This window comes from Eubalaena glacialis, chromosome 1 (genome assembly GCF_028564815.1).
Source record: "Eubalaena glacialis isolate mEubGla1 chromosome 1, mEubGla1.1.hap2.+ XY, whole genome shotgun sequence".
Lineage (NCBI taxonomy): Eukaryota > Metazoa > Chordata > Mammalia > Artiodactyla > Balaenidae > Eubalaena > Eubalaena glacialis.
Genome location: NC_083716.1, coordinates 49,401,479 through 49,426,299, shown reverse-complemented (window position 1 = coordinate 49,426,299; position 24,821 = coordinate 49,401,479). Strand labels below are relative to the sequence as shown.

The window sequence follows — 24,821 nt, the reverse complement described above, 5'->3', positions numbered from 1 at the left end:
AGTCGTCTGGATAGCTAGTACCACAAGACCTTTGTTGGGTCCATGAGGGGCCAAGAACAGGGGACAAAGAGGAGAGTGTCAAGGAAGAGAAACTCAGCACCCAGAGGAGAAAATATGATTATTTATCTTAGAGAAGATATCATTTAACATCTGCCTCCCAGCTACCATCTTATGGAAATAAAATTAAAAAACAAAGAACTGAGTATTTATTCCATTTCTACCATGGGCCAGGTACATCAGCTGGACCATGCCCACATCTCCCCAGCCAGAGTGTTATGGACTGAATGTTTGTATCCCCCAAATTCATATATTGAAGCCCTACCCCCTGCAGGTGTGATGCTATTTGTAGGTGGGGCCTTTGGGAAGTAATTAGGTTTAGATGAGGTCATGAGGGTGGGACCCCCATGATAGGATTAGTGTAATAAGAAGAGGAAGAGACCAGAGCTAGCTCTCTCTGCTATGTGAGGACACAGTGAGGAGGTGGCCATCTGCAAGCCAAGAGGAGGGCCCTCACCAAGAACATGACCATGCTTGAAGCCTGATCTTGGATTTCCCAGCCTCCAGCACTCTGAGAAATAAATGTCTGTTGTTTAAGCCACTCAGTCTACAGCATTTTGTTATAGCAGCCTGAGATGACTAAGACAGGGCATAAGTGGAGTCACCTTTGTCTTTTGACCTGAATGTTGCCACCTTGAAAACTCCACCAACCCAAGCTCAGGACTTCAACTTCAGTTAAGTTTGTCTTCTAGCACCTCTGGGAGGGAGGCTGAATCAGCTCCAGCCACTGGAGGCCCCACCTCTACCCCCTGCTCTCCTCAAGGCAAAGCTTGACCCTCACCACCCTGGGTGCCCTTGGCCACTCCCCCTGAACCCCTGCAGGTCTGCCCCAGCCCTGCTCTGCCCCACGCCCTTCTCCACACTCCGCCCTTACCACACAGTGTCCAGACCTCTGCCCGCTGTGTCCTCAGCCCTGGCTACTGAACCTGACTCCCCACACTGACTCACCCTTCCCTTTGGGTCACTTCTTCCCAAGGGATGGGCAGGTCCCCATTACAGTTTGGCTGGCAAACCCTCCCAAATGGGTTTATATCTAAACCCCTGACTGTCACTCTTGAGTGATTTACCCAGGAGGCCCCAGCTGAGTAGGTCTAGGATGTCCACATGGAAGGGGTCCAGGGGTGGGCACCTGACTGGGAGGGAAAGTAGGGGAGAAGTCTTAAGGTTTTTCTCCCAGAGCAAGCACACTGGTTTTATTAAGGCTGCATGTTACAGATCAATAAAAATGTTTCCTGCAGGTTCTTCTATTCACACTTTAGGAAAGATTGAGCAAACATCAATTGACAACATCGAAGCATATAGTGTTGTTCTTTTTACTTGGGAGAGGGATTTTTCAGAGGTCTGCTGAGAACTATTAGAGGTAAGGACCGCCCTCTACCCACCATGGCACACTGAGTGATCCTACCACAAGCTGATAAGCTTCTCCCACTGGGGATGGGAGAAGAGAGGAACATGGAGATCATGACACCTAGCAAGGTGGGCTGGTGGAGCAGGGTTTAACCTGAAGGCCTATGTGATCCCAGCTCAGCCTCCTTCCCATCACTCCACACAGTGGTTAAAGAGCTTCCACTACAACGAAGGGATCTTTGCAGTAGATGGAAATAAAAGACTCCCTTTAACAAAAGGGCAGAGATGGGAAGGTGTAAAAACCCTTTCCTTCTGGATCTTCAGAAGGGGTTCTTAACTTAGGCTCCTGGGGTGGGTGTGCTGATTTCCCATTAGTCTTGGATGATTAGATGGACTCCTTTTTATTTTTATTGTGGTAAAATACACACAACATAAAATTGACCATCTTGACCACAGTTAAGTATATAGTTCAGGAGAGTTAGGTACACTCACACTGTTGTGCAACCCCATCACCACATCCATCTCCAGAACTTTTTCATCTTGTAAAACTGCAGCTCTGTCTGTACCTATGAAGCAATAACTCCCATTTCCTCCTCCACCCAGACCCTGGCAACCACCGTTCTACCTTGTGTCCCTACGAATTTGACTGCTCTAGGTACCTTACGTAAGTGGAATCATACAATATCTGCCTTTTTGTAACTGGTTTATTTCACTCGGCATAATGTCCTCGAGGCTCATCTATGTTGTAACCTCTGTGTGTCATCTAGCCATCTATGTGTCAGAATTCCCTTCCTCTTTAAGGTTGAATAATATTCCATTGTACGTATATACCACATTTTGCTCGTCTATTCATCCGTCAGTGGATACTTGCGTTGCTTCCATATTTTAGCTACTGTGAATGATGCTGCTATGAACATGGGAATACCAATATCTCTGAGAGATGCTGCTTTCAAGTATTTTGGGTATGTATGTCAATGTGGAATTGCTGGATCATAGGGTAAATTTGTAATTTTTTGAGGAACTGCCATATTGTTTTCCATAGTGGCTGCACCATTTTGCATTCCCACCTAGACGAAAATGTTTCTCACATTTGCTTGTCTAACCTCAAGGCACTGAGATTGGTCAACCACACCCAGCAAATCACAGAAGCTACAACATCTTACAAGCATTGTTTCCTTACCATCCTCTGCACTTACTTGACAGTTTGCACATGAGGACTTGACATACTGACTAAGGTCTAGGTGTGCAAGGGGCAATGTCCCAGTCTCAAGCAGTTTTGTTAGAAGGAATAGCACTCAGGTACCTAGACACCGGGGTTACCTGAGGCACCAGCCCAGCTGTGGGCTACCTGGGAGCCACTTACCTTTCATGTAAGCCAAGCCAAAGTAGGTGAGCTCCCCAAGGTTGGCAAAGGACGCAACAGCGCTGAAGACGGCTCCCACTGTCGACGTGATGTCACATCTCACCTCCAGGCACTGCCCGTTCAGCAGCACTACACAGAGGGCCCGGAGAGCCAAATAGGACTTCCCTTTTTTGGTCTGAAAACAAGAATGGTATAAATTGTAACAACAACTACAAGACATAGAGTCTTTACCATGGGCTACCTATTGTGCTAACCACTTTACATGTTTCTCATTTAACTGATAAACAACCTGAAGAGATAAGTACGTTTGTGATTCCTGTTCAGCAGAGGAGAAGCAAGGCTCACAGACGGTAAGGGACTTGCCCAGAATTGCACAGTTAGTAAAAGGCAGAACCAGACTCAGATCCGTGCTCTCTGCCAGCCTCTGCAGGGGCCAGGAAGGCTGGGGAGCCACATGTAACAGATCTCTCCCCTGCAGAAATCCTGGCTGCCCCTTGGGCTCTGCTTCTCGAGAGGACTGCCCAGGACCACAGTGGTGAATCGTACACCCCCAGGAGTGCTGGGCAACCTGATACTGACCCCCAGGCCTTCACAGAGCACAGCAGAGAGAATTTGGGTGGGCACAGATCCAAGGAAGAGAGAGGGCTGGCGCTAAGGTGATTACTGTGAACCGAGAAATTGATGAGCAGAGCCGCATCCAAAGATGTGCCTTCTGTCCCTTCACCCTGCTCAGATTAATTCCAGATTCATCGGCCTCTGTAGCCCCACCCTAACCACTGTCGCCTGGGCTCAGCCGCCCAGAACAGCCCATCTTCTGCCGCCACAAAATCTTGTCTGCCTGAGTCTCTGCACATACTGCCCGCTGCCTGGAATGCTCTTCCCTTCCCTCCCCACATGGCAAATTCCTATGAGTCTCCCAGATCAGGCTCAAGACCTCTTGTCTGTGGCCTGGAGGGTCAAGCCACCCTCTCCCTTCTCTGCTCCCCTGAGGCTTTCTGCTCAGGGGCCCAGCCTCCCTAAGGATGGGGGCTGAGTATCCCCTGTGCCCCAAAGCCTAGACTGAGGCCTGGCCCAGACCTCCTCAGAATGTCCTCATTAAAAGACAGTCATGGATGGATACCACAGCTGGCTTTAGTGCCATTGACACCATGCTTGCCACCACACCATGACCATCCTACATCCAGGGGCAGCCCCACACCCCAGGGGCCAGTGCAGGTCTGAGGACCCTGTGGAAGGGAGAGCTCTCCCATGATCCCAGGCAGGGCTGACTACATGGCACACTCTAAGCCACCCCGGTTCCTGCCCATCCTGCACACCTGTGTCCCCTGGGGGGGTTGTTTACCACATGTGCGCATGCCGCGGTGGGGAGGGTATGGAAGGTGCTCTGAAGCACCCGGTGCTTGTTTAATGCTCTGCAGTTGCCCTCTTGAAATGTGTAATAATTGTATCCTTGAATGTGTGTTTTCTAAGTGATGTCCCATTGGAGCACACACAAGGAGCTTGGGTTCACAGTGATCCTGCCTCCCCACCTCTGGTAATGGGGTCTGGCTGCCAACTCCTCTGTTCCCTGGTGCCCCAGGCCCAGTCCAGTCTCTGCCTCCCACTCCCTACCCTGCAACCTCTGCCACCTTCCACCTAGGGCAGCTCCCGGCTTATATATTCCACCATCCCTCCCCTCCTCGCCGGGGGCTGGTTCAGGAAGGGTCGCAGTCAGGCATCTCAGAGCAGGGCATGGCAATGGCTGTACCCACTCTGGGCCGACAGCACCACAGCTCTTTCCTTGGGCCTCAGGAGGGACAAGCCTGTCACTCACCCCCAGTCCAGGTCCGCCTGAGCTGGGACAGCAGAGCCAAGGGAAGGGAAACTGGCTTTTCCTCCCCAGAAAACAGACAAATGCTTAAATGCTAGAAAGCAAGCTCTACGTGAAAAGGACTCTGCTTTGTTCATATCGGAGATCTAGGGTCTGGAGTAGTGCCTGGTACCTACTAGCTGCTTCAAGAATATTTCCTGACTGAATGGGAAGAAGAAGGCAGAGCTCGTCTGGAAGGACAATCAGGACTTCGTCAGAAGTCACAGAGGGTTCCTCTTAAAGGGGAAGAGGATGCTGAAGAAAGGACATGAAGTAGGAGTGTGACTTGGCGAGGGCTGGCAGGTGCCTGGAGGAGACAGTGAGCCCCTCAGAGCTCAGTCAGCCTTGTGGCCTGCCCAGCTGGTCACTTCCCTCACCAACCTCCAGCCCTACCCAGTCTAACCCAGCAGTTACCACAATTGTTCCAGGCAGATACAAGATCACCGGGGCCTCTCCAGCCAGCAGGACGAACTCCGGCCTGGAGAACTGAAGAAACACGCAGAGTCACTCACGGTAGAGGAGAGAAATCAAAGTCAAGTTCCACGGAGCTGGACCCCCAGCTCCAGAACTGGGCTTTTCCCATGGCCTCACTTCCCCCTGCCCACTAGCAGCACTCCCTTGCCCAGAGCCAGCAGCAAGCAGGTTTCAATGAAATGGAGCTCAACTGTGCTGAGGCCCTAGGTAGGCTGGGCATCTCAGAGCAGATGTCTTACAAGAGGGTGTGGTTTTGGCGATGTTCTAACTCTTCAGTTAGGTGTCCACTTCATTCTCAGCATCATAATTCATGCATGATCACATAGTCTTTTATATGTCTCAAAATAAATATATATTATATGCAACAAGATTTTTCGAAAACGAAGATACCTTTAGATTTAGATTCGATGAAACGTTTTTCCAGCTCTGGATGTTGAATCAGTAGTGTGCATGAAGAGCTATTCTCAGTTTCACAATACTTCATGTTTGTAGCACACTTGTGATGCAGGAAGTGCTTTAATGCCACCATTATTTAGACCCAGCCATCTAAAATGGGCTGAGAATGTGCACCCTATGGGGTGCACATTCTCAACCCATTTGGCAGGAAGTCGAGGCTCCAAGAGGTTAAGAAACTCACCCAAATCTAACAGCAGTGAGTGATAGGATTGGGTGGGCCTTCTAATGTGTCCCGCATGGGTACCTGGCAAGACTTCTGTCTCAAGAGGCCAAACATCCAGCCAGGGTGTCCCTCAGAAGCACCTTTAGTCAGTGGTTATGAAGAAAAGCCAAAGAAGATAACAAGGCCTCCTTGATGCCGGTCCGTCCCTCCCCCTCCAAGCTCATGAGGACCTGAGAGTGGCCTTGGAGGGCAGCAGGGGCTGGAGGGGAGTGTGGCACCAGGGCCACAGAGGAGAGGATGCCCTGAGGCTGCCCCGAGCTCAGCTCATCCCTAATTAGTTGAGCACATTAAGCAAATCTCTCTGCAACAGACAGACAGGCAGACAAGGCCTTCTGGGGGCATCTGGGTCTGATGTTCCCAAAGGGCTCCTGATGCTCAGACAGAAGGCCTGGCAGGGACAGCCTCCTCAGTGAACAGCCTGCTTGGGAGGGGCTCGTCACAGATCCAGGGGCACTGATCCCCATGGTCACTGTGGGCTTGTGTGGGTATTAAAACAGTTTTTCAGCTGATGTCAGTATCATGCATCGAGGAAGGGATGCTTTTTATCTAAACACCGGAAGTGGCTCTGACCGCTGGTGCCAGAGCTGTTTCTGGCAGAAGGTGTTATCCTGCGACCATCCTTGATTTCAACCTGCAGCACAGGTGTAGCAAGCCGGCCCCTCAGCAGAGACCAGCCTGCCTGCCAGGAGTCAGGGGTCCCCGGAACCACGAGCAGGGGTCACCCAACATGGTCCCTCCTGTCGTCATGGACTCCCAGGCTGGGGCAGGCTGGCCTGGCTACTCTTGAGCCCCGACTCCCCACACTCGTCCAACCCCTACTGCCCTATGTGCCAACCAACCTGGAGAATCTCTCTCCCTGACTGTCCCACCCATTCCTTTGCTCCCACATGTCACCTGTTCAGAAGGCCCTTTCCAAGTACATTCAGCCTTGTCAGCTCTCTTACCACCTCCTTTGTTCTGCCACCATCCATGCCAACGGCTGTGAACTTCCTGAACGCTGGGACCTGGCATCTTCAACCTTCTGTCCTACACAGAGTCTACAGCAAGGCCACTCAGTAACACCTATTGCCCTGAATTTCAAAGTTCAGGATGATTTTAGTCCAGTTCTCTGTAAATCTCAGCCCGGGGAAGCTGCACCCCCCGACCCCCGGCAGGACCCTGCCCATTTTCAGCTGCTGTGTCAGCCACACACGGCTCCTTGCTCACACCTCTCTTGGGAGTGCCCTTTGGTCCTCTCTGCTCACCTTTCCCTTTCTTTGCAGGAAACCCTTTCCAGAAGGAGTTGCTAGCCGTGAGTTTTCTGGGAGAGCAGAACCAGAGCTGAGCCGTCGGCCTTCCTGAAGATCTGGGGGAACTTCAGCTGGAAGAACGCTGGCCAGAGGTCAGAGAAGGAGCAACAGTTAACAGTGGAAACAGCTTCCATCTAGCAAAAGCCCCCACACACATGTGTACCCACTACTGCCCCTTCGCCCCACGAGTTATATCCGCTTTGTCAATGAGGAGGCTGAGGCCCAGAGAAGTTAGGGCTGCAGAGCCACAGGGGTTGTTTTGAGGTACAAGGATGCAGTCCGTCTCTTCCTCACCCCACTTTGACCCTGCCTCTGCTCACTGAGCTCAGGACAGGCCGGGCCCGTGACCCCAGGTCCTGAACACAGGACGATGGGGCTGCAGAGGGTTCTGACTTTCCTGCCTAGAATTCTATCTATTGTTCAAAATGTTTCAACGATAAACACACATTGTTTATGGAATCAGAAAAAAAAAAAAAAAGCGATTTTCATTGGGAAAATAGCAAATAGAGTTTTGTTTTGTTTATTTATTTTTGGCTGCATTGGGTCTTTGTTGCTGCACATGGGCTTTCTCTAGTTGAGGTGAGCAGGGGCTACTCCTCGTTGCGGCACGCAGGCTTCTCATCACGGTGGCTTCTCTTGTTGCAGAGCACAGGCTCTAGGCACGTGGGTTTCAGTAGTTGTGGCACGTGGGCTTAGTTGCTCCGCAGCATGTGGGATCTTCCCGGACCAGGGCTCAAACCCGTGTCCCCTGAATTGGCAGGTGGATTCTTAACCACTGTGCCACCAGGGAAGTCCCACAAATAGAGTATTAAATAGAGGAAAAAGCATTTTGAGGTGAACTCTGCAGCCTCCTGCCAAGGCCCCAGCTGTGTATTTGACATCAAGCTGGCTACAGCCCTTGGCTGATCCGTGGAGGGACAATGAATCAAGATGTATATAAATAAAGTTTTAAAATGCATAATGTTCCAGGTCCAGGAAGATATGGGCCCATGTGGGTTTCAAGCAGGTTTGTTAGACTGATTTTGAAAATAGCCACAATTCTTCTCCCTGATCCATGCCCTTAACCGTGGGACTTTGACCCACCTCCCATCAGGAGGTAGAGTCTGTTCCCCACTCCTTGAATTTGGGCTGACCTATAGCTTTCTTCGGCCAGTAGAATGAGGTGGAAGTAGTGAGGGCTAGGGCTAGTTCTGGAGGTTCTGTGGAGATACCTCTCTCTCTCTCTCCCTCCCTCCCTCCTCCCTTTTCTCCTTCCTGCCTTCCCTCTCTTGACCTCAACTCTGCCATCGTCATGAGGACAATCCCAGGCTAGCTAGCCTGTGGTGAAGAGCCAGGGCTTGCCTAGACAACAGCCAGCCATCCCCCAGAAGCGAAGCTGCCCAGCTGAGGTGCAGCTGATCACAGATGCACAAGAGTACCCTGCAGAGTCCAGAAGAACCTCCCAGCTGAGCACAGCCTAAATTCCTAACTCACAGAATCAAAAGCTAAATAAATCATTGTTTTTATTCGCTGTGTTTTGTGGCTGTTTGTTACGCAGCCTCATGTGATATAGATAATCACAACAACAACAGAAGCATGTTGTTCCATAACTGAGCCTGAACTTGGTTCCCAGAGGAGACAGAATGCCCTGACACCATAGCTGCCATCAGGCCCCTCATCACCTTGGCTTCATATCTGCTTAAATGTGGCTTTTTCACCTGCCAATGCAATAGGGTCAGCTTTTTCTGGAAAAGCAACAGACTTCTCAATAATCAGAAGAAAGAAGCAGGGTACAGCAGGTCCCACACCAACGTCCCACACCAAGTTCACAGCCCCGTACACCTTGCTGCTTACCTGTTCACAGAGAGGCTGCAGCAACTGTGTGCTGAGGCGCTCAGTCTGGGCTCCAGGGAGCTCTGAGTCTCTGTGCTTCTCTCTGAAACTAACCAAAGAGCATGGTGGAGGGCATGAGCAGAGGCAAAGAGCATGGCTTTCTTGAATTAAGCAACCTAGGGTGTGTATATCAGCATCACCACTTACTAGCTGTGTGCCGTTGACAAAGTTACTTGACCTTTCTGAGTCTCTTTCCTCATGTGAAAAATGGAAATGGAAATAACAGTTACAGAGGGTTGGGGGAGTTTTTAGGAGGAAAGATGAAGCCTAACAACAAAGAGAACCTTATTTTATGGACAACAAACAGTAAATTAATTTTTTTTTAAATCTCAAATTGAAAAGCAGAGAACGGTGGAAGATTTGAAGATTACTCTAAAGGCCATTCTTCTAACACACCTAGAGCAACAACAAAAACACTCTTTCACAAATTGCTTTTTCTTTCACTCCACCTAGAAATCAATTAAAGGGAAATTTTTTTCATGTCGTTTGTTTAAATTTGTTTTTATCAATTTTAAAAAAGAGTTTACGTTCGACATAAATAACTCTGCTAAATTACATCTCCAAATGAAGTTTTCCTCAGGACACAGGCGAGTCCTAAGCTCAGCCCCTTCTCTTCAGGGGCTTCCTGGAAGAGAGGGGTTTGCACGGGCTTTGTCTGCCTCCACAGCATGGACATCAGGCCCACAGGGGCCAGGAAACAACAGAGTGGGTACCATCAGCCCACCCAGGGAATGCTCAGGGCGCCATACCCACCTCTGCAGGGATGCAGACACCCCGGGGCCCTCGCTGCCCGGCTCTCACAGCTGGCCTGCTGCAGCCTGTTCCTGAGCAGGTAGCTTCTGTCCCGCTGCCCGGACAAGCTTTCCTCCACAGCCCTCCTCTCCACCTGAAGGTCAAGTGCATCACACATCCGCATCCCAAGGTCAAGAGGGGACATTTACACAGACGCATACAACCTGGCTATCGGTTTGAGTCAGTGTGGAAGGGTCTGTCCTGCACAGTGGGAGCCCAACAGTGAGCACGTAGCAACCAGAGCGAGGTCTGTGTGTACCAGCCACACAGCCTAGAGGTGGTTCACTCACCCCCACCCCCCAACACCTGCATACTCATGCACATCTGTGCCTTCGCTCACACGCCCCCTCCACGGGCCAGGGTCTCCCTGATGATCTCTCCTGTGCTTCCAAGGCCCAGAGCTACATCCTCTCTACTTCTAACCCTCTCCACCTCTGCCCTCTCCATATCTGCAGATAGGAATGTCCTCTCATCACCTCCCCTCGTCACTTTACTCACATCTGCCTCTATTCCACCATGTTACAGCAAGTTTGCTTGCTTGTCTCTCTCCCACAACCTCACTGTGTGCTTAACGCACCCCTGTAGCTTACTGAGTTCAGTGCCCCAGTGAGGGTCGAATAAGCGGTGGAAATCACTTCACAGGTCCCTGATCGAAATCACTTTATGATTTCCCGATGGCAATGCTGCAGATCATCACAATGTCCATCAGGGGACAACGACATATCAATGGATGGTAGGCTCTAGTGTCCTTCGAATACATGGACCTCCTACGTCCCCTCCAAATCCTCTGGCTCAATGAACAGGAGCAACATGTTTACACGCCAAGAGAGAAGGGGTCCAAGAAGGAGGACAAGATGGGAGAGGCATTTTCTTTTATTTTTTTTCTTTCTTTTTCTTTTTCTTTTTTTTTTTGGCCACCCACACAGCTTTCCGGATCTTAGTTCCCCGACCAGAGATCGAACCTGTGCCCCCTGCAGTGGAAGCACAAAGTCCTAACCACTGGACCGCTAGGGAATTCCTGGGAGAGGCCTTTTCTGATTGACTGTGGGCAGCATCTCCACAGCCATCCCCTCCTCTCCATCCACATGGCCCCTGTCTCAATTCTCCAACACGCCCCTGGACAAGCGCAGTGCTGCCCAGTGAACACCTCACTTGCCTCACCCGAGTCCCAGCTCTGTCCTGGCCTCAAGGGGGACCAAGGCTGGTGCAATTCCTGCTCTGGAGCTCCCTGTGGGATCAGGTTGAGGCTGTCTCCTCCTGAGACCACCTCCTTACTCGGCTTGTCCCCCATCCTTCCATCACTCCCTCTGCTGGGAGTACTTCCCCAATAGCTAACCTGCACAAGAATGCCCGCCTCTGGCTTTGCTTCAAGGAAACCCAGCCTAAGCCAAATGCTCACTATGTGCCAGACCCCTTGCTAGGCACTGGCGAGTGCACGGGGCAGCAAGCAGCACCATGTACAAGCACAGCAAGGGGACCCTGTGCAGGTACAAGATGGCAGAGGGGAGGGAGTGGCCAGGGACGACGTAGGCAAAGTCAGGGAAGGCTTCTCGGGCAAGGCCTAGAGTTGAATTTTGATAAGCTAACTCATGGGTCATAAACATGACTGTTTTTATGAAAAGAGGCTCTTTCAAGGATCTCAAGGGTCTTAGCCACATTAGAAATCTAGGCTCGCTCAAAGGTCTTCACCAGCACTGCCCGATAGAACTGCAGTAACAGGAATGTTCTAGATCTGTCCTGTCCAGTATGGTCCTCGCCAGCTACAAGCGGCTACTGAGCACTTAAGTGTGGTCGGTGTGACTGAGGAACTGAATGTTTTATTTCCTTTCAATGAACTATGACTTAGCTCATTTGAACTTCAACAGCCACACGTGGCTAGCGAGCGGCCCCTGGCTTGGAAAGCGCAGATCTACACTGACCTCGGAGATGGTGCCCAGAACCAAGCCGACCAGCTGTCTGACGTGGAGACTGGCAGAGGCTGGGTGGACAGCCACTTCTTCCCAATGAATCCGACAAGCTTCCAGGATGGACTGCAGCGGTAGCCGCCTGCCAGGCTGGTCTTCGCACATGGTCAGCAGAATGGAGTGCAGGGGCTCGCAGAGCTGCAGGGGCTGGAGAGTGGGGCAGCCACGTGAGAAGCCTCCAGAGCCGCAGCCCCTGAGGCCAGTGCCTTGTCAGGTGTGCCATGGAGACAACTAAGAACGGATGTTCTCATTAACTAGATAGATGCCCACTCCTTCTGGGGAGTTTAGGGAGGCTAAACGGCTACATCACTGAGGCCACAAAATGTGGAGCAATTATCTCTGCACCAGCTGTGTGTAGTTTGCTGCTTTCTAATCTGGAACGTCCTTCCGGGCGCGGGGAGCCCAGACACATCCTTGAAATGCCTACGAAAAATAGGTGCTTGACAAAATGGATTTCTGCCTATGCCAAGCACCCAGATCAAACCAGGTCAGCCTTTAACTCACATTCACCTGGCCAGCTTGACATTTTCTCTAATTATTTAGGTGGCTCTCACTGGGCCTTTCCCCTAGAGTGTGAGCTCCAGGACCACAAGGACTGTGGCTTTTTCACTTTGGAATCTCCAGTGGTCAGTGTAAGGTCAATAATCATTGATTGAACTTTATGTCACATGTACACATCAAGCAAAAGAAAAAATAGTTATCTTATTAAACACTTCCCTCATGTATTTGAATGACCATCATTTATATGGGGAAGGTCTCAAATTCATACTCACTCTCAGGTGTTTTCTCACCCTCACCCATACTGTAAGTTACTTTCCAGATGAAGACTGCACTACCATTTCCTGCCACGGAGCATGAGTTGTGAATGCCTATCTTCATGTGTAACCAGGCTACTGAGTCCCACGCTCATATAGCACATCAGAGGACCTCTTATGTGCCGGGACTGCGTGGCTACTTGCAGTATAAGGTGGGAGACAGTCCCAGCCTTCAAGAGGTGTAAAGTCTAATGAGGAAGATGGTCACTTAAAGAGACAACGACAGTACAGGGTGATAAGGGCTTTGGTCTCAGAAACATACGTCATGGTCATAACACGGAGGAAGGGGCCTAACCCAGTCTGGGGAGGGAGGAGGGAGCTGGGGAAAGAACTTGAACTAAATCTCAAAAAGCACACTGGGGCTGGCCAGGAGAAAGGCTGGGGAGTGAGCCACAGACAGAGGGAGCAGTGTGGGCAAATGTTGGCATGTGTCTAGAAGGAACGAGGCTATGGGCAGGACCAGGGCCAGGGCAAAAGGACAATGCAGGGCCCCTTGGTCAAAATTGTTAAGAACTTTAATGCAGAGCACTGAATCAAGTGGGGGGCCCTTTTAAGTGCAGGGCCCTGTGCTATTACACAGGCCACACGCCCACTAAGCCATCCCTGATTATGGCAGAGTATCAGAGAGGAACCAGGGTCACAGGTAGGAACCAATTCTGGGCTCCAGGTATGCTCTGCTGAGAAGTGGAATGCAACCCCGTGGGGAGTGGGGAGCCGTGAAAGATTCCACAGGAGAGGGACATGGGCAGGTCCCTTTTCAGAAGGAGACGGAAACACTGGGATGTTTAATTGGAGAGGGCAAGGGTGAGATGGAAGAAAGGAAGGAAGGAGGTTAGGAAGGAAGGAAAGGGGGGTAGGGAGGAAAGAAATAAGGCAAACAGGCTGGACAGAGTTCTCCAGTGTACGTTCTTGTTACACTGGTTTCTACGGAATTCTTATAGTGTCAGATGAAAATTTACGCATACACACAAACACACACATACGCATCCTGTAGTCAAAAATTTTGTAAAATGCTATGATAAAGTTTAAAAGTTTCTGTGCTTTAAGCCTTCTCAGAGTCTTTAATAAACTACTCTGACAAATCTTCAAGAAGAAGACATTGTAGGGACATTTTCCCAAATCGACTGAGCACAGAACCCTTTTTCATGGAAGCATCTCACTTCAGCAAGGGCTGCTTTAAAGACTTTTTTATAAATTGGTATCTTCAGTATCTATAAAATCCTCTCGCTTCCTACTTCCTCTGGACTGGAGTGGCAAATAAGTTCTTATCTTGCTTGCCAATCCCAAATTGTGTCTGCCTGGAGTGCCAAGTTGAGTAGGATTCTGAGGTTCTTTCTGTACGCAGCAGGAGCAGCTCTTTAATCGACTGGTAATCCTTCCCAGAACCTAGGAGTACAGAGTGGTGGCACATAGCTCAACAGATGTGGTCCCTGCCCTGGGAAAAAACTAAATAAATCCAAAGACATGACCTGGCAAGACTTTGAATATCTTGTTCACAGACCTGATTTGGTGGAATGTGAAACCCTGCTGACCAGTAGAGGGTCATTCCCAAAGAATAGACGTGCATCTGCCCAAGAGAAAAAGCACATGATTAGATTTGTCACCTCTGTTATTCCATGGTCCTGTAAACAAGGTACAATTCATTTCCACATGTGGCAGACACTGTTGGCTGGCTAGCTGAACAACCATCTGCAACTCCCTTAAACTTTGCTGCATCCTACTCTAGAGGCTGAAAGTCTCAGTGACCATGACACTCAATTTTTGTGAAAGATGTGAAGTAAGTCTGTTAGGGGGCTTCTGAAAAAGTTTGTTCTTTACTGTCAACAGGAACACATGTGGCTGGTCCCATCCTTTCCCCCCTGTTTCTGTCTTGAACACTGATGTGATACATGGAATCATGGCAGCCATCTTATGACCATGAGGCAATAAGCATAAAGACAAAAAGTCAACAGCTAAGGAGGATAGATTGGAAATATACAGCCTAGATCCTTGATGACATTTACCAAGCTTCTGACCAATCTCTTGACTTCTTGTTACATAAATAACTATATGTATGGTTCCAGCAGCTGTATTTTAGGCTTTCTGTTTCTTGTAGCCAAAACTGTCTCTACATGACACACTACGGTTCAGCCTGATTAAAAAGCGTCGTATGTTGTCAGAAAGCAACATGGTGTAACAGAAGAGCATTATCTGACTACCCTGAGCCTCAGTTTCGTCATCTTTAAAGTGAATATTCTGCCTGAAAACTTCTGAGGATTGAGTAAAGAGGACCTGGACACGGTAATAATAATATTCATTATTGTTTTTATTATTATTAGTCAGAGAGCACTTATAACAGACTAAGCCTTTCTCTAAGTCTTTTACTTATATTAATTTATTTAGTCCTCACCACCATCCTGTGAAGTATGTATTTAATTTTCCCCATTTCACAGAGGAGGAAACTAAAGCAAAGACAAGTTAGGGAATTTGCCCAAATAAGACCTAAAGCCTAAACTTGATCCCAGGTACCAGAGCACCTGCCTTGAGCCACTTGGCTTTGTCACCTCTGGATCGTACTAAATCTTCAATAAATGTTTATTATTATTATTATTATCATTACTATTATTATTAGGCTTTTATTATAACTGACAAGGTGCATTTCCCTTAAGATTTTTCTCTTCATGAAATGATTTCTGGGACTTTGAAAGGGAGACGTTGAATTCACAAAGCATGATATGTAAAAACATATCTTTACTTGAGCAATCTACTGAGTTTAATGCAAGTGGGTTTTGTTTTGGTTTTTACATTTTTAGGTCAAGGGCATGTGTCCAATTCACATGTGCCAATTAGTCCTCTTCTTGGTCCGAAACTGTACACCTAAACCAGCTAACCACTCCTCTGATAAAAGGCTAGACACCTGCAGGGAAGTTCACCAGCTGCACCCTCATTTCCAGAGAACTGACCCTGAGAATGGCTGCCTGAGCACTGCCAGAGGCACCATCCACACCTGGGAACTCACCTGGATTCCAAGGGCTCTATCTTAAAGTGTCCCAGCGCAGGGTCTAAGGCTGCAATGACAACAGGCCTCATCCCAAATCCCAAATACAGCCCACTGGTAGTTGCTGCCTTGGAGAAGGGTGGTGAGAAGGATTCTGAAGGCAACTCCTGGCTCAGCGTGAAAGAACATCATGATAGATTGATAATGTCTTCCATGATCCCGGGATGGGGTGATGGTGGCATGAGTGCCTTGTAGTTAGAGACCTGCCCACACCTTCCACCTGCACCTAGAACTAACACTCCAAGCAGTGGGGGAAACATCTCAGTGTGCTGGGTAGAGCTGAATGTTGCCCTGAGGAGAGGGGTCAGAGTACATCCTCTTAACCTCAGAAAGGGCCCAGGGCTGTGGAAGGATTCTGAGCACATCCTCCCTTGAGACTACTTTCCTGATTGTCTACCCCACCTACCACAGGACCCAAGCCAAACTGGATGAAGACAGGAGACCCTGATGAATGGAGGAGAACAGCAGTTAATAGAACTGTGTGGTAGGGATGCTGTAAGAGAGAGAATGGCCAGGTAACCTTGCATCCTGGCCTAACAAATAAGGCTGAAGGCCAGTGGTTTCTTCTCCTTAAGCCACACTCCCATATGCCATGCCTAGGGAATTAAACCACCAACAAAAATTGCTGTTTGGTCCATTAAGGACTCAGTCCCTGCCCACATTGACCCTCTCCCAGCTCAAACTCACCCTTTCCTTCCTGGCTCAGATTCTCAGCAACACACTTCCCTAGTTCTTAGCTCAGCCTATTCCTTGAGCCTTGGAACTCTGGGAACCCTCCCTCCTCTCCATGGAGGAACATGTGCAGAGGGAGAAGGATGTTCTTCTCCAGCTTGGCTCAGCTCCAGGATGCTCTGAGCAAAGGAGTGACTAGATCTTCAGAAGACACTCAGCAGAGGCCAAGCTGCAGTCAGGAGGGTGATGTCTGTCCCTCACCAGTGAGTGTTGGGAAGGATGGGGAAGGACCCCAGGAGCACTCAAGATCTGTCCTAGCTCAGGTCCTGGAGAAAGCAGAGCCTGAAGCAAGGATTCAGTGTGACATTTCATTCAGGAGCAGTAAGCCCAGGGCAATGAGGGTGAGGAGAAAAGGGGGAGGGAGGCAAGGACAGATGTGATGTATGGGGTCACTATGCTGGTCACTTCCGGGTAACAAGCGACAAAGCACAGCAGGAAGTACAGCAGCGTAAGCCTTGGCACTCAGAACTTCCCTGGAAGGCTAGCAAGACTTTCCTAAAAGCAGTTCAAGAAGAAAGGAAGAAGGGAGAATTTATCTTCTCCTTCCCCTCCCATCTCCCACTTCCCATTGGTGGAGTTTCACTCCATAGGAAACTAGCTCCCCTGCACTTTCAGGTTTCATCAGCAGGCCCCTCCAGTGTTTGCTCAGAAAGTGAGATCCCACGGCTCAGGATGTGTCATCTTAGCTGAGTTCAGAGTGTAGGAGGCAACTTGGTGTGGGTGGAGCATCACCCAAGAGACCCAAATAGGGACAATCTGAGAGGCACTCAAGTCTGTGTCCAACACAGGAGTCCAGGGATTCACCCCTGGAATCTGGCAGTGTAGGAAAGGGTTCAGGGGCCTGGAGTGCTGGGGCAACTGCCAGTGGGGTGACAGAGCCCAGGCCACTGCAAAGGTGACTCTCATGTTTTTGCCATGGTGATCTGATCTGGAGACAAACCAGTCAGACATGGGCCCAAACTAGACAAACCCGGAAGCCACTGAGGTCCTATTCTCCAAGCCCAAAGGAAAAGCAGCTCCCATTCCAGGATGCCTCCTGAGAGGAGCGGAAATTCCAGATTTGCCCTTTTCCCATGAAAGGGAAAGGAACAGAACTCAATGATTAAACACACACTATGCCCTGCCCAGCACTGTGTGCCTGCCTGACATCATTCTTTCCTTAGAAATGCTTCTTTTTAAAATTGAAGATCATGTTTAACTAGAACGTTTTGCTATTCAGAAGCAAAACACATCCATGGAAAAACAAAAATCACCACTGATGTTGCCATCCAGAAATAATCACTCGAGACATATTTTTAGAACTCTGGGCATGTGTATGTGCGTGTGCACATGTATGTGTACACAATTAGGATCACGTTGTACATGTATATATTTAATTTCTTTTCAGGTCATTAAGTTTCTACAGCTTAATTTTAATGCTGTCTTGTTTCATGTCCACTCTCACTGGAGATTTAGCTTGTTTCCAGTTTGTCACTAATGTCAACAATACAGCAATAAACATCACTGCAGCCAAATCAATCTTTACTCATGCCTTGGGATACATTCCAGTTGAGGACTTGTTGGGCCCTTTTTACCGTTTTGCTACATGCTGCTGGACCATTTATCTACAACTTTTCCAAACTTCTTTTTGAGTATTTCTAATAAGCTGATTTATTAGGTCATATTAACTCCACTTTACAGATGTAGATCTTGGAGCTCAGAGAAGTTGACTTGTCCTCATCTAAGAGCTAATAAATTACTGGCAAGAAAGCCTGGGAATAAAATTCTTTAACTCCATTCTGCTTCAGTGTTCCTTGGGGCTGAGCTGGGAGCTGGGGATGACCTAGGACCAGGCGTTTCCCAGAGGACAGGCCCAGGGGTGCTGCAGAGACACCACGTGCCTTACCTGAGATGCATCAGGCTGCTCGTCATCACTCTGTCCCTGTAGCAGTTCAGGGGCCTTGAAAGGAGCCGCCTCTATATGAGAAACATGGTCTTGGAAGGAGAGACTTCCAGTCGCAGAAAGCAAGGCTGACCAGGGGCAGACCACATAGTCCGAGGAATCTGAAACCAAGGCAGCGACGCGGGTGTAGAGATAGGGTTGCCATCTGGAGGGCCATCTGTGGGACTGTGCCCGGCAGGTGCCTTGCAAACCCCCCTCTGGGATGAACTGTGAGCAAGACCCGGGGAAACATGTAGTGGAAGGAATTCAGCCCTGACGTGTGCAGGCATAGGAGCATGTGTCATGAAAGGTGGCTGCAGCGGTAGCTGGGAAACTAGCAGCTGCATCCAAATTCACAGGTGGCCCAAGAGTCTCAAGGTAAAAGGTAAAGAGAGATCAGATCCACCTGGAAATTAGCACAAGTCTGAGTTCTCTGGAGCCAATCCAGGGACCAAGGTAGCTGGTCTTCTGGATGTACTATAGCTGTTTATCAGAACCTCCAGGGCGAGGAAGAGGGAGTGAAGACTCAGGAAGAAGATGCAGCTGAAGGGACAGGTGCTCAGCCTCCCTTCATCTCCCCACGCGGGGACCCTCACCCTGACTGCACATGTGTCATCTCCCGCATGGGGAGCCTCCATGGCTGGCGGGGAGCCTCCATGGCTGGCTGGCAGCCCCCAAGCACGTGTGACTTCGGAGCTGACATCTGAGTGCGGGCAGTCAGTGTTTGTTCCAGTTATGAATTTAATGCCTCGAATCTCCAAATCCGTCTTTCAAGACCTGCTCCCTCCCTTAAGCATCTTTTACGGCGAGCGCGATGTGCAGTTTTCTCAGTAGAGGGCGCTGGAAAGACATTGCGGGAGGCGGGCTCTCCTGCTGTTTCGAGGGGCGTGGGGGAGCGGTCATCGGTTTGTGCGTAAGAGTGACGCTCTGCTCCTACGCACGTCCCTGGGCCACCCCTCGGGCCGACCTTGTCAAGTGACCATATTCTCGCGACCCGGTCTATACAGACTCGGCGGGCTCCAGGCCTCCTGCCGGCACTAGGTCCCGGGGCTGTAGCTCACCTGCTCCCGCCCCCACCCAGAGGGTCACCTGTAGGCAAGTGCCTGTGCCTAGCTTGTCCGGTGACTGCAGACGGCTATGTCCAGGCAAAGCAGAGAACTTTGCCATCATCGTGGGCTGCAAGCACAGCTCCTCCAGCCGATCTGAACCCCAACCTGGGGAGGGGGCTTCCCTTCAAATTTTGTCCCTCACTGGGTACTACCCTCAATCCTAGGGGGCCATGTCGAGTTTTCTTATATCTGACAGTTACTTTTCTATCGGAGTTGAATAATTCTTTATATTAACCTCCCCTGTTTAGACCACTGAGTGTGTGGGTTCTGTCCCCTGATGGGACACTAGCTGTTGCAGCATCTTGCAGGGGACCATTTTGGGGGTGCCAGCCATCCCGATAGCTGCCCCCTGCCTCCTGTCTCTGATTCTGCCCAGACTGCCCAGGTGTTGGGAGAGGCCCACAGAGCTGCAGCCACTCTCTCCCTAGACACCATGCCCAGAAAAGTTGCAATACCAAGGCAAAAGAACTCTCTTCCAACTCTGCGGCATGCCATGGGTCCAAGAGACAGAGCTGCCCTCCCAGAGCAGCTCCATGGGTGGGTGTCCTTTGCCTACTCATTCTAATACCTCGGACAGATGACAGATCAATAAGCAGCACCCAGAAATGTGTTTGTTTGGGAAGCTTCACATTCAGCTCCCTGTGACTCAGCTTCCCCAGTCACACACTCTTACCACCGTGGAGGTCTTCCAGGAGCCGCTCAGCAGCCAGGGACAAGAGGGACCAGATCTCCTCTTCAGACAGAGCTTCGCCCCGGACCTGCAGGGCACTGGCCAGAGTCACAGAGGCCGGGCTCATGCCTGGAAAGACACACGTGTGGCAGAGCCCTTGCAGTGTCCAGGAGCATGTCTGGACCAGCAATGGCCATGTCAGCCCATGCATGGTCCAGCCCCCTCTGCAGCACACCAGCCCCATGTTTTATCGCTTGTGTCCCCAGGGCTGGGTGCAGGGCCAGGCACACAGGAGAAGCTAAAGAAATGTTCATTGGGGGCTGGCTGGGTTCAGCTGGTTCTCAGTGAATGAGCACATAAATAAATAAACTCCCAGTTAAGTGTTAAGTCAATAAATGAACGAATGAACAAACAAACCATGAGAATGGTTCCCTCTGAGCTGGGCATGTGCTGTCACAGAGAGCTTCCTTGTCTGGGGAATGTCTCTCGCCTGCTGCCCTCTCTGTCTGGGAAAGTGGGTAAACAACCTTTTTTGCCTCCCAGACATGATTCATGTCTTTTCCTCTCTGGCTGCCACAAGCAGAGTTGGATTTGGTGCCAGAACCAGCCCTGTCTCTAATGATCACCAACACCTGCCTGAAGGGCGAGAATCAGTAGAAGGAATAGTAAGCCCTGTGTTTTGAAAAGGTGCAGACTCACAGGAAAGCAAGTGACTGATCTGCTGGAGAAGGAGGTGAGAAAGGCTGGTCTTCTCTTCCCTCTCTTCTTAGAAGCTCTCTTTAAACTAAAGCTGACGTTTAAATGTCTGTCCCCCTGACAAAGCTGCCACCCACTAATCTCCAGCGTGGAGAGCCCCAGGTGCGGTGGCAGCAGGAAGAGGCCAGGCAGGCTTTTCCTAATCCATTTGCGTCACTGATCTTTTCTATAGCCGGAGCTCCGAGGGCGGGTGTGCTGAGTAGGGGGCAGGGTGGGGAGCACATTATGGCCCAGTCATCCCTCCATCCAACATGCTAATCCAAGCTCTCCACTCGCCAGCTGCTCAGCTCCCTCCACGCGCCTCCAAGACCAGCCTCCTGCAGCCTGATTCCCAGGAGAAAGAGCCTGGCTCTTCCATCTGTCCCCTGAGGGTGAGAAGGGCACTGCAGCAGAACCTAGACACTTTCTGTATGTGATATTATTTACCACAAGGAGTCTGTGAAGAGGGACTGTTGATCCCATTTACAGGCAGGAAAGCAGTCGAAGGGAACCCAGGTAAACAATGATGGAATCAAAGCTGTAATCCAGGCCCTCACTTGTCTTTCTTTTCTTTTTTCTTCCTCCTACTTCTTCTTTCAAACTTTTCTTGAGACTTATGGACTAGGCATTCTCATTCTGACACATTTTTCTAAATCTTTATAACCACAATGAAACACTGCCTAGTAAAGAAAAAACAATGGGACAAGATTATGATTCTCAAATAGGAAATGAAATCTCTGAATCTCAAAATGAAGTATCTCTCAAAAAATATGAAATGTGATTTTTTTTCTAGCTATTTTATGACTAGAAAAAATTTCATTAAATGTATAGAAAGGCTGGAGTGGTTAGTTAATACCATCATTTCAATATAGTAATTGAATGGAAGAAGGACAGCCTTTTCAACAAATAGTACTGGATCCATCATGAAAAAAACTCACACCTTACACAAAAATTAACTTAAAATGGATTATAGATTAATGTACAACATAAAGCTGTAAGTTTTTAGAAAAAATAAGAGACAATATTTGGATCTAGGACTAGGCAATGCGTTCTTAGACTTGACACCAAAAACACATGCCATAGAAGAAAAAATTGATAAATTGGACCTCTTCAAAATTAAAAACTTTTGCTCTCAGAAAGATGCTGTTAAGAGGATGAAAAGACAAGCTGGAAACTGGGAGGAAATATCTGAACATGTGTGAGGTGGTTAATGTTACCATGTCTGCTTCTTCAGTAGATATTTCCTGTGTCAACTCTTAATATCAACTCTTGAGCAGAAGAACAATATTTGCCCATCACAGGCTTTTGTGCAGGGTTTTAAAATTAAGAGACTGAAACTGGGGACTTCGTGATTATTGAGCATAATGTAGTCAACACTTCCCAACAGATGCTAATAGGAGGAACAAAATGTATATACTGTATATATTCACATTTTCAATTTACCAAGCAGAGGGAAATGAAAATATGTACAATATGTAAAAGGGAGTAGGGCAGTGCCTAGAACAAAATAAATATTATATAAGTATTAACTTTTATGATTAATATTGGACAGCACTGACCTAGTATTCATAGGGAATTATTATACTGTACTGAAATATTACAAAAGTTATTATAGTTATAGATGGTCTTAGATCTTAAAAGTTCTATATTTGACAAACCAACATATTGAATTTTTCTTATTTAATAGCCAGCTAAGAGGGTTTAGGTTTGGTTGAATGAGATTTCTGCTCCTATTTTAATTTTGGAATGTAAATGTACTTACCATCCTGCTTGAAAATAAATTTGACTGCACTAGAAATATGCCCTGAAAATTCATATATTGTGCCTCCCGTAGAAGGTACACAACACCAGCTATAGTCTTACAAAGGAATTAAACCTGAGTCATATCAGGTCTCTGTATCTAGCTGCCATTTTATGACCTTTAAAGGGTAAAGAATATATTGAACTACACAGAGTATGCCATTGCAAAATCCAAACTTGGGAAACTCTGCAAGTCAAACAGCCTAAGTTCTTCAGCAAATAAATTATTTAAAAAAGAAGAAAGGAAGGAAGGAAGGAAAGAAGGAAGAAAGGAAGGGAGGGAGGGAGGAAGGAAGGAAAGAAAGAAGGGAGGGAGGGAGGGAGGAAGGAAGGAAAGAAAGGAGGGAGGAAGGAAGGAAGGAAGGAAAGAAGGAAGGGAGGGAGGGAGGGAGGAAGGAAGGAAAGAAAGGAGGGAGGGAGGAAGAGAGGAAGAAAGGAAGAAAGAAGGAAAGAAAGAAAGAAAAAGAAAGGAAGAAAGAAAGGAAGAAATGGAAAGGGAAAGAAAGAAGAGGGAGGGGGGAAAGAGGAAGGAAGGAGTGAAGGAAGGGAGGGAGGAAAGAAAGGAAAGGAAAGGAGAAAATGAGGTAATGGGAATGCCAGAGTAAAAACCTCCAAAAAACCCTCTCCTCCATAAAAGCAGTGATGAAACAAGCAGCCTTGTAGATATAGTAAAGATCAAAACAGAGTTGTAGCTCTTTCAAAACTCCATTGTCAGAGCATTATCATTATTTGACCTGTCTGGCAGTTCTCTGGAAAGCCCCTCTCACAATGTTTGCTATCACTTGACCCAATTCAGAGCTTGCCCAGTGCAAGCAGACTTTTCCCAGGGGACATTTCTCAAAAACAATCAACAGCAATTGTTTAACATTGCAGCTGCTGGAGGTAGCAATAACAGTTGGGCAAACAGCAAGCTAATTAAAAAACAAAAACAAACAAACAAACAAAAACCTTAAAAGAAGAAACTGAGAAATGAGATATCTATAGTTACCTTTGAAAAGCTCCAGAAAATCCCTGAGAGGCGAAACACTCACCTCTGGCTGACCATGAGATTCTGAGCAAGTCCGAAGTGATGGTTAAGGCAGTGTACTGCCTGGCTGAGTGCTGAAGGCCTGTTCTCACATCACACAAAGCCCTCCAGCGAAGACTGGGAGAATTATTGGTTACAAGCACTTAAAGAAACCCCTGTCCAATCATTAGGTACCCACTAAATTAACTGAGTGGAGACTTCAGTGGCCACCATGACAAAGAGTACAGACTTAAAAAATTAGTTCAGGAAAGTAACTAAACAAACAGCCAATGGGCTATGAAACAGTCATTATCAGCCTTTCACCAGCATGTTGTGATGCCTCTGGGCTTCTCTCCAAGTTTTTCTAAATGGTCTGGTGGGCGAGTACCTGCTACTGCTGTACCGTGGACTAAAAAGGGTATCGTTAACTATCTAAAGGATGGAGGGATCCCACCATATGGATAAACCCAGTCCTCCTGCCAGTGAGGATGCTTGGAGAAAGCGTCCAGCCAACAGGCATGCCTTTTGGGGGGAGTTTCACTGCTGCACCCTCATCTCTCAAGCATCTTGCTGGATCTCACCTCTACTGCCTGAGTCCTCTGTATTGACTCCATTCTCTGAAGACTTCTGTGGTCATATAATAACCTAAAAGTCTCTTTTTCCATCTGAAACCCCATTGCCCGTTCAGGAGTTTCCTGGGGCTCCCTTCCGTAAGTTCTCATGCTGTGGTACATCCTGTCAGCCACCAGCTTCCAGCAGCCTCGCACCCGGGTCTAGCTTGGCCTAGAAGCTCCATCCATGACCTTGCTCTTTAGTGCTTCTTCTTGGGCTGCCCTCTCACGTGGGCCATGGTGGCAGCAGCCCTGAGCTTCATCTGTGAGATTGCCTAGTATATTTTAAGCTCTGGCTATGAATAGAATGGTAGGTCCAATAGAACATCCTACACTCAGGAGGCTTACATTCTGGGGGGGATGGGGAGAAGGGGACAGACGATGAACAGGTAAACAGATAAACAAAATAATTCCACAGAGAGAGAGAGACTAGGCAGAACAAATAGACAAGGGGATGCACTACAGCATGCCTTTGGTGTGGGGACACCTGAGCTGGAATGGTCCAGGAAGGAGCCTTGGGGAGGTGACATTTGAGCTGAGACTTGAAGGTCGAGAAGGTGTCAGTATTGGGAAGAACTTTCCAGGCAGAGGGAACACCAGGTGCAAAATCCCAGGGCATGGCAGATTCTGAGATCAGAGAGGAGCTGGGCAGGACATGAGCATGGGGTGAGGGAAGCGAGCAAGGGGGCAGAGAGGTGT

The 24,821-nt window shown here is 48.7% G+C and overlaps 1 protein-coding gene across 1 annotated transcript in view; it reads right to left on the bottom strand.

Moving 5' to 3' along the window:
- LOC133091165 (FERM and PDZ domain-containing protein 2-like) overlaps positions 1-20,097 on the bottom strand; it is a 61,536-nt gene extending 41,439 nt beyond the window's left edge. Inside the window, exons 1-9 of the mRNA XM_061190143.1 lie at positions 19,974-20,097; positions 18,156-18,313; positions 14,047-14,068; positions 11,642-11,796; positions 9,684-9,816; positions 8,892-8,979; positions 7,014-7,140; positions 5,031-5,102; positions 2,768-2,942 (exon numbers count right to left, since the gene is read on the bottom strand). Of these exons, the coding sequence (XP_061046126.1) occupies positions 2,768-2,942; positions 5,031-5,102; positions 7,014-7,140; positions 8,892-8,979; positions 9,684-9,816; positions 11,642-11,796; positions 14,047-14,068; positions 18,156-18,313; positions 19,974-20,097 (1,054 nt within the window). The remainder of the gene's footprint in view (positions 1-2,767; positions 2,943-5,030; positions 5,103-7,013; positions 7,141-8,891; positions 8,980-9,683; positions 9,817-11,641; positions 11,797-14,046; positions 14,069-18,155; positions 18,314-19,973) is intronic.
- Between the last annotated feature and the right edge of the window lie 4,724 nt (positions 20,098-24,821).